The sequence below is a fragment of the Syngnathus typhle genome, linkage group LG2 (genome assembly GCF_033458585.1).
Source record: "Syngnathus typhle isolate RoL2023-S1 ecotype Sweden linkage group LG2, RoL_Styp_1.0, whole genome shotgun sequence".
Lineage (NCBI taxonomy): Eukaryota > Metazoa > Chordata > Actinopteri > Syngnathiformes > Syngnathidae > Syngnathus > Syngnathus typhle.
This window is the reverse complement of record NC_083739.1, coordinates 20,259,116-20,273,046: the sequence shown is the minus strand read 5'-3', so window position 1 is coordinate 20,273,046 and position 13,931 is coordinate 20,259,116. Positions and strand designations below refer to the sequence as shown.

At 39.5% G+C, this 13,931-nt stretch overlaps 1 protein-coding gene across 3 annotated transcripts; it reads right to left on the bottom strand.

The window, feature by feature from the left end:
* Nucleotides 1-2,235: 2,235 nt before the first annotated feature.
* Nucleotides 2,236-13,663, bottom strand: LOC133167980 (solute carrier family 41 member 1-like). 3 transcript variants are annotated; one of them, XM_061299175.1, is made up of 11 exons: nt 13,441-13,663; nt 11,729-12,075; nt 7,497-7,604; nt 6,985-7,056; nt 6,562-6,706; nt 6,270-6,416; nt 5,766-5,910; nt 5,581-5,660; nt 5,193-5,327; nt 4,533-4,681; nt 2,236-3,942 (listed from the first exon to the last, which is right to left on the bottom strand). In XM_061299175.1, exons 2-11 carry the CDS (start codon nt 12,038-12,040, stop codon nt 3,778-3,780), a joined length of 1,458 nt encoding a protein of 485 aa, XP_061155159.1. In that variant the 5' UTR covers nt 12,041-12,075; nt 13,441-13,663; the 3' UTR covers nt 2,236-3,777. The 3 variants fall into 3 exon arrangements, with proteins under 3 accessions (XP_061155159.1, XP_061155154.1, XP_061155169.1); XM_061299170.1 differs by lacking the exon at nt 13,441-13,663 and adding an exon at nt 12,789-12,946; XM_061299185.1 differs by lacking the exon at nt 13,441-13,663 and adding an exon at nt 12,549-12,771.
* Nucleotides 13,664-13,931: the final 268 nt, after the last annotated feature.

The following is a 13,931-nucleotide window of genomic DNA, read 5'->3' as shown; positions in this document are numbered from 1 at the left end:
ACGCAGGTGCAGTCAGCCAAGGGATTGTCTGACAAAAGTAGAGCTTCCTGCACGCGAAAACAAATGTCAACATCGATCGACAGGGGATTGAATGTTTCACGTGACATGCAATCCTGTGAAACCATCTTCAGAACGATGCTGTACTACCTACCACGCGACCCCAAAATAATGAATTATTATTTGCCAGTTCTAATGAAATACCGTATTGGCCCGAATATAAGACGACCCTGATTATCAGACGGCCCCCCTCTTTTTCAAGACTGGAGTTTGAAAAAAGACTTTTGGAAATCTAAATTCAATTTTTAGACAGAAAATTATTACATCTGAAACAAATGATTATAACAATACATTCGAGAGAAAAAGCATCTTATTTTGCCTCATTCGAATCATGTCTATCACATTTTAATATCTGAACATTTAAATATGTAAACTAAAGTGCAATCACATTTGTAAATGAATGGCTTCTGATTTTTCACAGCAACATATTCAGCCGATACCAGCAACCTTTAACCTACTGCTGCGCACAAGTGAATGGGTATAATGCCTAGACCCCAAATGTAAGACGACCCCCACTTTTTCAGTCTTATTTCAATGCAAAAAAACATCGTCTTATATTCGGGCCAATACGGTATATTCCTAACTCTCAAAGTACATGGCTCCTGACTTTAAAACTAAAATGTTGTAAAATCAAAAATAGGAAAAGGGAAATACAGGAGGCTACGAATCTATCAGTGAAAAGCTTGAAAATAATCAAAATGTCAGGAAAAGACAATTATGTTTCTTATTGACCGTTACTAAATCTGCATTCAACCCTAAATACAATCCTAAATCTGTATTCAACCCTAAATACAATCCTAAATCTGGATTCAATGGATAAGAATTAAGTGAATCATATGCATCTATATATACAGTACTTCTACTGTACATATTGGATGATTGTCTCGTGCATCTAAATTTGGGGTTAGAATTCTTTCACACTGTGCCGCCTAGATGTAAAATCTAAACTTAACATTTTTATAGTAATTTAGTAGTAACACATAAAGACATGTTTTTTCCCCCCTTGTTTAAGTCCAAAATAATTTCCTGTAGCACCTACAATGGAATGCAATGTGAAAAACGCAAATGTTTGTAAGGGTACTCTAGAGTAAACGAGCTGGCAAAAACAAAACAATACAAAACAGGAAGCGACTCTGCAGAAGAGAAACTTTTGGTCAGGGCTACAGCAAAGGTATGAACAATATTTCTCACACTGAACAAAGCAAGCGAGCGAAAGAAAAACACCAAATTAGCATGACCAAAAGTGACACCGTAGTATGGACTAGTGACCCTAAAGCAAACTGGATTGTTCACATTAGACAGTTTACATAGTGTAAGATAATTCTGACAATGTCTCTTATGTACGTATGAAACCCTGGATGCAAATATCAGGTTTTGTAAAAGAGGTAGACGTCCTTGCCTTTCATGTTGAATTGTATTGCCAGCGACCCTAAAATTGTCTGTGCACACATGCCTGCGACCCTAAAAAAGTTAAGCGCTATAGGAAATGAATGGATGGATTAAAATTTAAGTCCACAGTGCATAGTATAATCATTCCCCCAAAAGATCTCACGAAATCAAAAATTGTGGCTACACGGTGCTCAATTGCACACAGTAATGAAAAATATTCATATAATAGAAACACAAATCATCACAGTCGTCACAATCTAAATGAAAACAGTTTGATATTACTTGAGTGGTTGTGACAACACTTACTGCAAAAGAGCATGTTGGAATTACCAGCTGCAGTGTACCGGGAGACACCTGAGTGGAAAGGAGAGATGAAAATCTATGACCATTTCATATCAAGACAAGATAATCACAGTGATCAGTATTGTCATGATACTGTTAAAAGAAATACACTCATATTCACAGGTATTGGAACTATTCCTTTTCTTGACTGAAAATAATTGGGCCGGCTTAATAAAAAGACCACCATTAGACAAGAGATCAACATTTCCAGATAATTACACAGTACAAAGACACAACTCCCAGTAAAGGACAACATTTACATTTTGCAGTTATTGTGAATATATGCTACAAATGTGGCTAGCTTTAAAGGAATAAGAGTGAACAGGTGGAAAGGAATATACAAGCTGTTAAGTAAAGAAGATACTATACTGTCTCATGTTAATACATCACAGTGATGGCAAAAAGGGTCAAATATGGCATTTTTGACAAGACACTGTTGCAAAATGATTCAATCACACAGTTTGTTTTATTTCAAATAAAAACACAAAAGCCCACAAGTACAAACTTGCCAAACACATGACATTTTGATAACATATTTATTTTCTGTGTGCACACAAGACAGATGTGCAATATGAGGTGACAATGTACAGTACCATACGACATGTAATAAAAGGCCCTTAATGCCATGTATGATACATGTTGGCATGTTCAGACAGTTACACTTACAGTAGTAGAAACATTTATAGCCTGCACAGAAAGAAAATAAGGAATGAGGGTATTTTCTCACACGGTTGTAGATGATATCCAAAAGTGCAAGTACAATATGCAGTCAGGTGTTTTGAGGGATATTTTCTGCATGTATACTGCCTGTATTTCTTGGCTTCACCATGAGAGAAATTTTTAAATGTTTCTTAGAGTTGATTCTTTTTCAGCAGATTTTGTTTGATTCTGTGCTAAAATGCATTTGTTTCCCGAAAGAGGCTGTAGTATTCGTCAGGAGCTGCGCTAACTGGTTGAATAAGCGCCTGTAATGTGTTAATATTGTAGCTGTGTGTGCCTTTTAACCCTTTTAAAATACATTTCTGAGCGGTTCATTACAATCTAGCCAAACCACTTTTGTATATAGAAAAAAAAATGGCAATGCAACATCGATCAATGTGAGAATGTCTGGGTGTAATTCCACCTGAATATTAAAAACTTCAAGATGAATTTCTGGTACAAACCCTGAGGAAAAATAAGACTTTTTACTTTCTTTTTTTTTTTTTTTAAGTAAGCATCTACAATCAAGAGACCTGTGAGTGATGTGAGTGTGCTGTACATATTTATCTTTCATCTATTTTTGCAAAGGTTTAGCATCACCTTAACTGGTTCTTACTTGCTACATTTAATCTTGCTGCTGTCAAAATAAACGAATGCAGCTACAAGTTTGCTGACGGGATGGCTAATGTAATTTAGAAGCCAAAAGCAGGCTAACACCTTGATGAAGTTTGACAAATGATTGTCTGGACTCTCCACTGCTCCATTTAACATGGTGCCAAGAGGGGAGTAACAGTGCCCTCTAGTGAACACACCATGCAACAAACATTAAAAACAGGACTGACAATAAAATCCTCCCTTTTAAAATATTTTCAAAACTATATAACATTAAAAATGATTTGAGCTGGCTGACTTTGAGCAGTGTAATCCAAACAAATGTTCATATGTACTAGGAGTCAAAGCATGAAACTCTGCAGAACTGTAGAGCAGAAGGGCAGTCCCTTCTAATATCACCAACACATTTCTTGTGATACCAAAGGCAGAGTGGCGGAAGAATGGTTGAGAACGTAAGCAAAAGCATGTCGCACTCCACTCAGAAACACAGAAAGACCCATTTCTGTGATTCATACGTAGATGTGCAGTAAATAAATATTATTTACAGCACAAACACAGATGGAAATGCTCCACAGATGACATCTTGACTGAAAATGTCACCAGCGTAGCATTTGTTTGGGCCTGAGACTTTTTCCTTTCCGTATTGTCCATATGTGTATATGGAAAGCTCATTCAGAGCTACTGACTGTGAACTAATGACACATGGTAGCACAGGGCCAGAAAGCCAGTGCCCAAAAGGTCTCCCAGGGCCGTCAGGTACGGGATGGAGAAGTTGTCAGGGTCCAGTGAACGTCGCCACATCATACGGACAATCAGGTCGGCCGCATAAAGTAAAATGGCCACCTGGAGCAAGGAGAACACTGAGCTCAGCAAGTAATAAAAAACAACAACATATAAATATGGACTCAAAAGACCAGGGCAACGATAACAGAAATGGGAGTGAATTTGACATTGCAATTTTTTAGCTTCCTTGTTAGTATTAGAGCTGTGACAGAAGCAAGACGGTGTCTATGTACGTATTAAAGTATCTACAATAATGGAGATTTGAATCCTCCACCTTGTTGAGTGGGTACTTAAAATATGGAATTATACATCTATTTTAAATAACAAAAGTAATCAGTCACGTTTTGCTTTTGCCAAACTCATTTGCGATCTGAAGACAAAATTAATCATTATGAATGAATTGAAAAGTATGTTGTGATCATAGTGATGCATATATGATATCAACAGACGTCGGGAGAAAGATATCAATCGAAGATTAAGAATGACTAACAACCATTCACGTCAATGGACGATTTAGAGTTTTCAACGAACCGAAGGAGCGGAAATGCCGAGATGAGATTCAAACACAGCGATCAATTCTAGTTCTCTGTTATAGAGTCACAGTATATTTCCACAGTGTGCCCCGTAAATATGATGCTGTGTGAGTATACCTGTAGGAAAGCAGCACACAGGTAGCAAGCACCAAAGGCTAAAGTTATTGCCACCTCATCTCCCTGCAATAGAGAGACAGCGTAGAGAAAGACCAGTTGTCCGGGCATGACCAGCATCAGCAGCACTCGTGCTGACTTGGAGTTCAAACCTGCAGGATTTGAAATAGGAAACACAAGCATATGACATGGCGTGGTCGTGTAGCATTCATGTCTATGCTACTGGAAGTCTAAAGTACGGTAAATGGTAATGGTAACCATTTTGTATTTATTTCCGCTTGAATTTATTTAGGTGTTAAATAAGCTTTGACTGAGACACTAGTGATCTTGTACACTTTGTTATTTTTAAGTATTAAGGTCCTCTATTGAGTATTAATCTCCTGCTCAAACACATTCTATTGGGCTATACACACTGACTGACATTTTTCATAGCTTGTCCCCTGAGCACAATTCCTTACTCTAGAATCTAGAGTCTAGATGAAATTGGTAAACAAGAGAGTGGTGACCGTGAATCAAAAAGCCATAGTCAGGAAAAATAAAACACAGAGCTGTAAAGGCACTAAAATACCACAAGAGAGTCAGGGAATATTATCCTTACAAAGAACAGTCAACTCCTTCCAAATGGATACTATTGTTATGAAAATAATATATTGATGGTGTCACCTGAAGAAAAGAAAGTCGTGTAGGGATTGGGCCAATACTGCCTCATCTTGTATGGGAGCACTCCTGGAATGCTCCAGAGGTGGAGGTAGGTCGACAGTCTGCTGGCCTGGATGGCTACTAAATTGCCACCAACTCCTAATCCAGTCAAGATTGACAGACAATGAGTACAGTACAGCACAATATATGTACTATTGTACGTCACTAAAAGAATCAAACAAAAGGTGAAGCTTTTGCCGAAACTGAATCCATGTACATCAAAAGATCAGTGTGTTATTACTATGACTTAATTATTAGATGCAGTTTTTTTTTTTGTTCTGTTCATTTTATAATGGTGGTTTGTACAACGTCATCCAAAAATGCCCTATATTAGTATATGTTTTAATCTTACCATTGATAACCGGTGTAAAAACAGCCATCCCCTCAAAACTGGGATTACTGACCGTCCTGTCCAGTATCACACCTCCAAGGCTGGAAATACACAGACAGACAAAAAAAAATCATTTCTACATAAACAACTCTTGTGAATAAAAGTGTAGAATGAATGACCAATGACAGCAGCGTGTGTTTATATACCTGCTAATACACATGGCAACTAAAACAGGCTGCCACCCTGAATAGAGAACTTCCCTACTCTGAGGGTTCTGTCGAGCCACCACAACCCAGAGGGGGATTAGAGCCAAGAAGATCAGACACACCAAGGGAGAGATGTACCATATTTCTGTGGACCAAAGACAAAATACTGTACCTGAAAACTACTAATGCTATACACAAAATTTACAAGAAATAACCAAATACAGTGTTGATAGTGATCATACATGTAATTCCCAACACTTTTCATGATATTCAACATCACCTGTATTGACTTTTATCGACAGTTAAATCATAGACTTTCCGTGTCTTTTTTTGGCTACACATCAATTTCAACATCCTCACAAGGTTGTTGCACCTCTCACAAAGCCAACAAAGGCATCACGCAAAAAGAAAAGAAAAAAAAAAAACGCATTCTTTGTAAACTGAAGGAAACGTTCATGCACCCCCCAGCACAGGCCGGCTGTATGCCAACTGTATTCCCCTCACCTATATGTTCATAAAGGGTGCTGCTGACACCAGCGAGCAGGGATAGGGTAATCAAATCTCCCAAACTGGCAGCTATAGGGGTGGCAACATTATCCGGGTTAATTCCGACCTTTCGGGAGCCGATGATCACTCCAATCATCAACAAGCCTGTGAGGGAGAAGAAATGAGACAGAAACACGACTTAACGTTAAAGAATAATTCAGACTCCTTTTTGGTGAGAAACGTGAACATGCTTTGTCCGAACCTTACAGAGCTTCAAGTTGTTACCGTTACCAAGACGTGGGCTACTAACCTAAAGAGAGAGCAGCCACAAATGCGGTGACGATGCTGCTAGCACACAGAACAGCTGCCTGGTTCAATTCAACCCCCCCTCTGGAAATTGCTCCTAAACACACAGCCGCAACAGCCGCGAGGAAGCCCACTACAGTCGCTTGAACCTGTGGAGTGTGCAAATTCACATGATCACTTATAAGGACATTTATGGTTAAAGTTAGGGATGGGCACTCTCATGCAAATGGCTGCTAGACACGAGAGGTGGCAGCGGTCGCCAAATGTGGGGACACCACCGATGAGATGGTCTTCTCGGTCTTGGGCTCCTTATTTTCCAAGTTCAGAGTAACATGCTTAACAATTCATGGGTGAACATCTATTATTTAGCACTATTTGATTTTGAACAAAGACTCAAACTCAGAGAGTTGGCCATGCCTTACCTTACCTGTATTAGTGCAAGATTGCAGCACAGCATGGTCCATTGCTTATTCGGGTCATCCATTTGTCCTGTGTTGGCCTAAGGACATGAATGAAATTCAGCCATACTGGACAGAAATCCATAATTGCATCACTATGAACAATTTAAGAGTAAAAGCAGTCAAAAAGGCTGTTTTGATGAAGGCCTTACCTTCGTGACGTTTGATATTTCAATTCATATAAAGCTCAATTTGGTACAAAACCAAGCAAACTACATACCATACAAAATGACCATGTGGAGTGATCAATATTTATTTATTTGACAGATATCCAATTCAATTCAGAGAGCTCAATCTGCTCAAATTAAAATTGTTTGGTCTTGGCAGATCAGATGCCTGTGCTCCAACAAAAAGTGATCGGCTATCCATCAGCTCGATTTTAAATTGCTCTGGGGAACCAACCCTAGTTTAATCGAGGTTCTTAAGATGCAGTCGCATTCGTAAACATGGCTTCTGCGGTCATATTTTTATCTTCTCTCACCGCGGTGGAGAGGCGAGCAGCCAGGGTCATCTCCAGGTTTCCTTTGAGCCCAACCAGTGCAGGTACAAGGATAAAAACCTCTGTGATTACCTTGAACACATCCCAGTGCTGAAACACACAAGACCATGAACATTGGTTAGTGTATGTACAATAATGCAGGTGTCCTTTTTTCAAAAACAGAAACTTATTGAAAAAAACATGTTCCTCTTTATAGATGTACATTATGAACCATCTGCCGCGCTGATGCGGTAAATAAGTGCATCACATATTCTCGACTAACCTACTGGCCTACATTCCCTCATCCCAAGTCTTTGGTCACTCTGTGACAGCACAGGTTCACCAGGTGCACAGGATGTACAGTTTGTTTGCCTCTGTTTTCTCGATGACAAGTCTACTTGGCAGGTTCATGGGGTTCTTTGGGGGGGGGGGGGGGGGGGGTCCAGGGGGGTAGGTCTTTAAATAGAAGCGCATAGAACGGAGCACCACAGCTGCCAAGAGAGGTGATACAAGGGAAAAGGCAGGGAGGAAAGAGGCACGGAAAGATGCGCAGTCAAATGAAAAAGGGAATGTTCTGTAGTTAGTAGACATACATGAATTACAAAAAAAGTTCTGCTATTTTCTTGGAAGCTGATCTCAAGACACCTAGCCAAAAAAAAAGGTGTCTTGGTCCAATCTTGATGAACCAATCAATACCTGCACAGATATTACGAATGGATGGATGAGCAAAATGATTACTACTTAGTTTCCATGCGATAACAAATTTTCCGCAAGACAAAGTTTCCTTGAGCAACTATGGGGAGATTTGATGAATCCGATTAACCACATATATCTTCGATTCGATTGTGATGGATAGTGTAGAATAGCCTCGGGAGCAGGATGAATGCCTTGCTCAAATGCACCTACGATTCTCATCATGGGGAATGGGATCCATGAGTTCTTTCTTGTCCCTCATCTCCAACAGATCTTCAAACAATGGCCTTTTTTGCAGTCCTTGCATAGCCACCACAATATCTATCTAGTTTCAAGTCTTCATTGTCTTCAATCTCCTATGCTTCAGTTTTTATAGATTTCAAACATGCACTGTCGATCATGCAAACTGACACGTTAAATGCAATATCTGGACCACATCCAGGCAAAACTGCTTTTTAGAAATCTGGCATTGTAGAAATTGAATTTCTGGTAGTATTTTAGGCATCTGGAATAGCTTCTCATTTTCCATGGGAAATAACCAATTTTGTAGGTTTTTATTCCCTCAATCCAACATTTACTTTATCAGGAGATATTTGCATACTTGTATCAGGTCCATGACAACACCAGCGAAGACCAGTCCGAGTCCTGACACCAGGAATGGTACCAAGACCTGCAGCGCGATGAGCCAAGAGCGCTCAGGTAGAAAACCATATTCCGAGTGGGTCAGCTTCCATGTCACACTTCGTAACTTTTTCCCTTGGTAGCAAAGCTCCAGCTCGAGATGAGTCACCGCCATGTTGTGTGAAGGGGTTATCCAAGTTCAATGTAGTCGTGAGCTCCCAGGAAATGTTGAGTTGTGAATTGAGGCAGTGGAGGCAAAAAAGAAATTTGGCTCCAAAATGAGAACTGATCAGTGTCAAAGACCTTGTGGTTTATCCATGATTGAATGGTAGGTTATGGAAGTCCAAAAATAGCAGCAGCATCAATTTAGAAAAAAAAACAAGTCAATTGAAGGTCCTCAAATGAATGGGCTGGGCATTTGATTGACAAGTGCAAGTAATAACATTAAACAAGCCTAACCTAAAAGCATGAAATACACTTAACCAATTAACATTGCTACATTTAAGATTGAGGTAACTTTCATTTCCAGTAACTGCTTTGTTTTCCCCGTTATGTCTAAGCGGAGAGCGAGATGTTTATGTTTGGAGGTTTTAGAAATTAACAAGAAATAAACCAGAGTGCATGTCATATAACCTTCAGCATTATAGTAAGATTTAAGGAAAAATAAATAATTGAGTACATTTACAATGTCTACAGTAAAAAATACTGTATAATTTGTGATGGTACCTTTATGGGATGAGTAAAACATTAGAATAATTACGCTTCATTCAAAAGTGATGAACACGTTGTTTTAGAATAATCTGTGGTATTAAAAACCATACATCTAAGTGACAGGTAAAGTTTACATTCAGAGTCATTTAATTTACATTCATTTCATACACACATTTAGTTTACATGACTATGATCGATAGATTGAATAGACTTTATGACATTTTTAAGGCAAGTTGAAATGAACTTTTCCTTTTTCACCTGCCATACAACGATGCGTGGTATCTGTGAGCTAATGGTGAGTCAGCAGTAATGAAGTGATTCATTTATCAGGACCACTTGATTTAACACTATAACTCGACCATCGGTCACAATCATTCATCTTGTTGCCCTACATGTACTATACAACTCTTGCCATATCCAAACAAATAGCTTAAATTGACTATTCTTTCAGGAGGAAAAGTTATTCAAATAAAAAAATTAAACTGCACTGATTACGTCTTTGTTGTATTGAGTCCTCATTTTGATCCAATCAGAAGTAAACGTGATCTCCTGAGCAGAACCACAGCCACATTACTGACAAAAATGATATTGGGACAGTTTAGTAAAGGATTTAACCCAATCAGTCTGAGGAGTCTGGTGCGAGCAGTATCTCTGGCTGTCCATCCAGCGTCTCTCCATCAGTGAAAGGAAAAAATAAAACAGGTCCGCGCTGTCAATAGGTGATCCAAAAGATCCTGTAATAAGATGCAGCGACTGGTTGTCTGACTGGCTCTAGTGTTCCTCGTCTGTTGTAGTGTTGCTCTGCTCTGCTCTGCTCTGCTCTCCTCCACTCTGATGTGACGTAGAACATAAAGAGGTGGGGCTGTTCCTCCTGCACGTCATCCTCATCCAGGAAGGAAATGACAAGCTTACCGGTACACACGCTAACACTTGCTTTTTCTCAACACTGGTCTTCCTCACCATGTAAGTTTCTACTAAACAATTTCAAATCCCCCGGAGGACACACTCAGCCAAACCATTATCAGTCGCAGACGGGATGACGATGAGCAACTGACACTGCGAAAGGTGTGAGCCAACGCGGATAAAATGTGTTGGGAAGTAGGCGTGAGACATCTATCAGCTTCTCACAAAGCATCCAGCATCACGTCTGTTAGTAGGTGGTAAACAGAACCCCTGAGAGGAGACCAGGAGTAAGTTGGACCACTCACACATCCAAAGGTACACAGAAATATTCATTCTTTCCTGCTAACTCTGGTTCAGGTTGGTCAAAAAGGGGGTTACACAGAACGACAGAACGTGCTCATCTGAGTACATAACCTTATGAAATCCGAGTTTGAAACCCTAACTCTAGTATGAACCCTAGTTTGAAACCCTGACCCTAGCTTTAAACCCTACTTTGAAACCGTAACCCTAGCTTTAAACCCTACTTTGAAACCCTCACCCTAGCTTTAAACTCTACTTTGAAACCCAACCCTAGTTTGAAGCCCTAACCCTAGCTTTAAACCTTACTTTGAAACCCTAACTCTAGTATGAAACCCTACTTTGAAACGCTAACCCTAGGATAAACTAGGGGTAGTTGTACTATGTTCATCTTATTTTTATTTGTCAATTATTTTATTGGTTCTTTTATCACAAACAAATTATTTAGGTTTCATTACCTGACATGTTTCGGCTATCACTTCCGCCTTCATCAGACTGTCATCCATTAACTGATAAAGACGCGTCACAACCACACCGGTGACACTCTGATGAAGGCGGAAGTGATAGTCGAAACACATCAGGTAATGAAGCCTAAATAATTTCTTTGTGATAAAAGAACCAGTGAAATAATTAAACCAGGGGTGTCAAAGTCATTTTTTCGCGGGCCGCATTGTAGTCATAGCTTTTTTCGGAGGGCCATTATGACTGTCAACCCGAATCAATGTATGAGCACCTCAAATGATAAACAGTAAAAGCTACAAAACAAACTGACAAATAACTCATTTTCAAATCAGACGAGTAAAAACTGGTCAAATATTTAAAAAAAAATATATATTATTAAAAGTGAAGACAATTTGCAATTCTAGTAATGACACAAATTTGATGCGCGATTTGTCTTCGCGGGCCACATAAAATGATGTGGCGGGCCGTATCTGGCCCCCGGGCTTTGAGTTTGACACCTCTGTGATAGATGATTCTCATCAGGTCTATAATGTTTTGAATGAACTCACCTGTACATTATCCAGTACCATTCCGGCCATCACCATTCCCATTCCAGCCAGCAGGTATGGAAAAAGAACCTGTAGACATATGGCTCGAGATGACTCCTCTTCAACTTTGGCTACAGCTACTTTGGGCCTCACGTCTGATAACTTTTTAGGAAGTGGCTGAATAATAGCTGGTAAGGTGAGTTCATGTTGCCCATTCAAGGTACCAGCCAGACCTGCATTTGGACCTGCACCAGGGCTCTTCCCTTTGGAGCGGGATTTTTTGTTCTTTTTCCTCTGGCGGGTTTGTTGTGATGTCTTGTCATCGCCAGGCATGATGTCTGTACTGGTAGAACTGGAACTGGTTTAATCTAGGAACATACAAATTATGTGATTAGGGGTTATAGATGTGTGTTTAAAATTCGTTGTGCACTGTAAAACTCACGATGCTTTAAAAATGCAATCTCTTGTTTACACTGGGTTGAGGCAAGAAACAACAATGTACTGATGGAAAAATAAAGAATTTCTCATTGCATCAAGATGACAACATGCTCTGGATGACTATGGAATTAACGACACAGTACGTCACGTGTATCACTGTGAAAGAAGTCCTCTTTTTATTTGTTTGGGAGTTTGCAGGACTCTGCACAAGTAACACATTTTTTCACAATACTTTAATTTTAAATTGACAAAACTGTTGCAAGCGTTCCCCCTATCTGCCCCCTGTGCTGGACTTGGCATGTTCTCCCTATTGGCATGGGGTTTTATGGGGTCTTTGCTGTATTGTATCCAAGTTCAACCTAGTCATCATATTATTGTCCATCCATCCACTTTATCAATGTACCTCTTATCAATCCCGCTGTTACGGCTGGCTGGGCGAGCATACGTGGGACCACCTATATATATGTCAATCGCTGGCCACATAGCCACCCATTCACACACTTAAACACTTATTGGCATTAAAGTCTGTATTTAATAAACATGTTTTGGTGAAGCTGGAATTCGGAGAGATCATGCACACTCCGACAATATCCCCCAGTAATACGCTCCCGTTACTAGAATATTAAGAAATATGAATACACACATTAAACGACCAAGATGTCCGAGAATATACTCATTTATCCGAGTCCATCAAACTGGGAATTAAAAGAAGAAGAAACACAGATGAGTGTGGAGAAATCTGTCGACTGTACACCGGAAGTAACAACGCGCACAGCCCATAATAATGCTCCTATGGAAACCGCTGGAAAAGTAGGCGCTCTCTGATTGGCTGTGAAGACAAGTAAAAGTGTTATGAACTGAAAGCCTGCCCCCGTGTGGACATTGTATTTTTTTCTCCCTCATGTACTTTTCCATGTTACGCACATTCATCACACTCAATAAAGCACCTTTATCAAACTCAAATGTTCAACAAAACAAAATTAAAAAGGAATTTATAAAGAAAATATCTTCTTGGCAGTAATGTTTTTTATGTCATTAAAAGGCCACGTATTGGCTGGAAGTTACTGTATTTTGCACAGTACAGTAAAACAAAATGAAGTGTTAAAAACCATGCCTGCCTCTCTTTAACAAAGAACAATAGTCTCCATTCTTAGTGAGCATACTTATTAAGTCATTGTGGCTAGAAAAGAACCTCTTCTGCACTCCTCCCAGAATGCATTTTACATAAGGCTATAATACACACAGTGGGAATAACCAATTTAAAGTGAGGTTGAGATTTAATTTGTTGTCCTTACCTTTGTCTTCAGAGTTTGTGGGGGGGTGTTCATGCAGCCCAGCTAGCCGCAAGCTTCCAAGAATAACTACACTATGCTCTGAGAGGGAGTGTGCATGCCTCCAAAAGTTTTTACCATAAATGTCTTTCTATATTGAGTTTACAAACATATATTTCTTAATCTTGAACTGTGTCTTCAGTACTACATGTAATATACCAAGTAGTGCGCATGCATCATGGGGCACCGTCTTGAATTTCATTGCACTGGCAGATTATGAAGAGAAAAAAAAAAAAAATCTCCACCCCCTTCCTCCTGTCTTAGTCCATCTCTGTTCGGGTTGATGACAGCAGCCTACATAACTTACACTTTGTCAGCTGTGGAACAAAAATACTTGACACTAATCAAGCTGAGGTTTAAGCATTACATTGCAAATCAGGCCACTATGTACTGATTTTAATGGTGAGCTTGACTATCATTTTACTTCAAGTCACATCTTTACTTATTAAAACCAT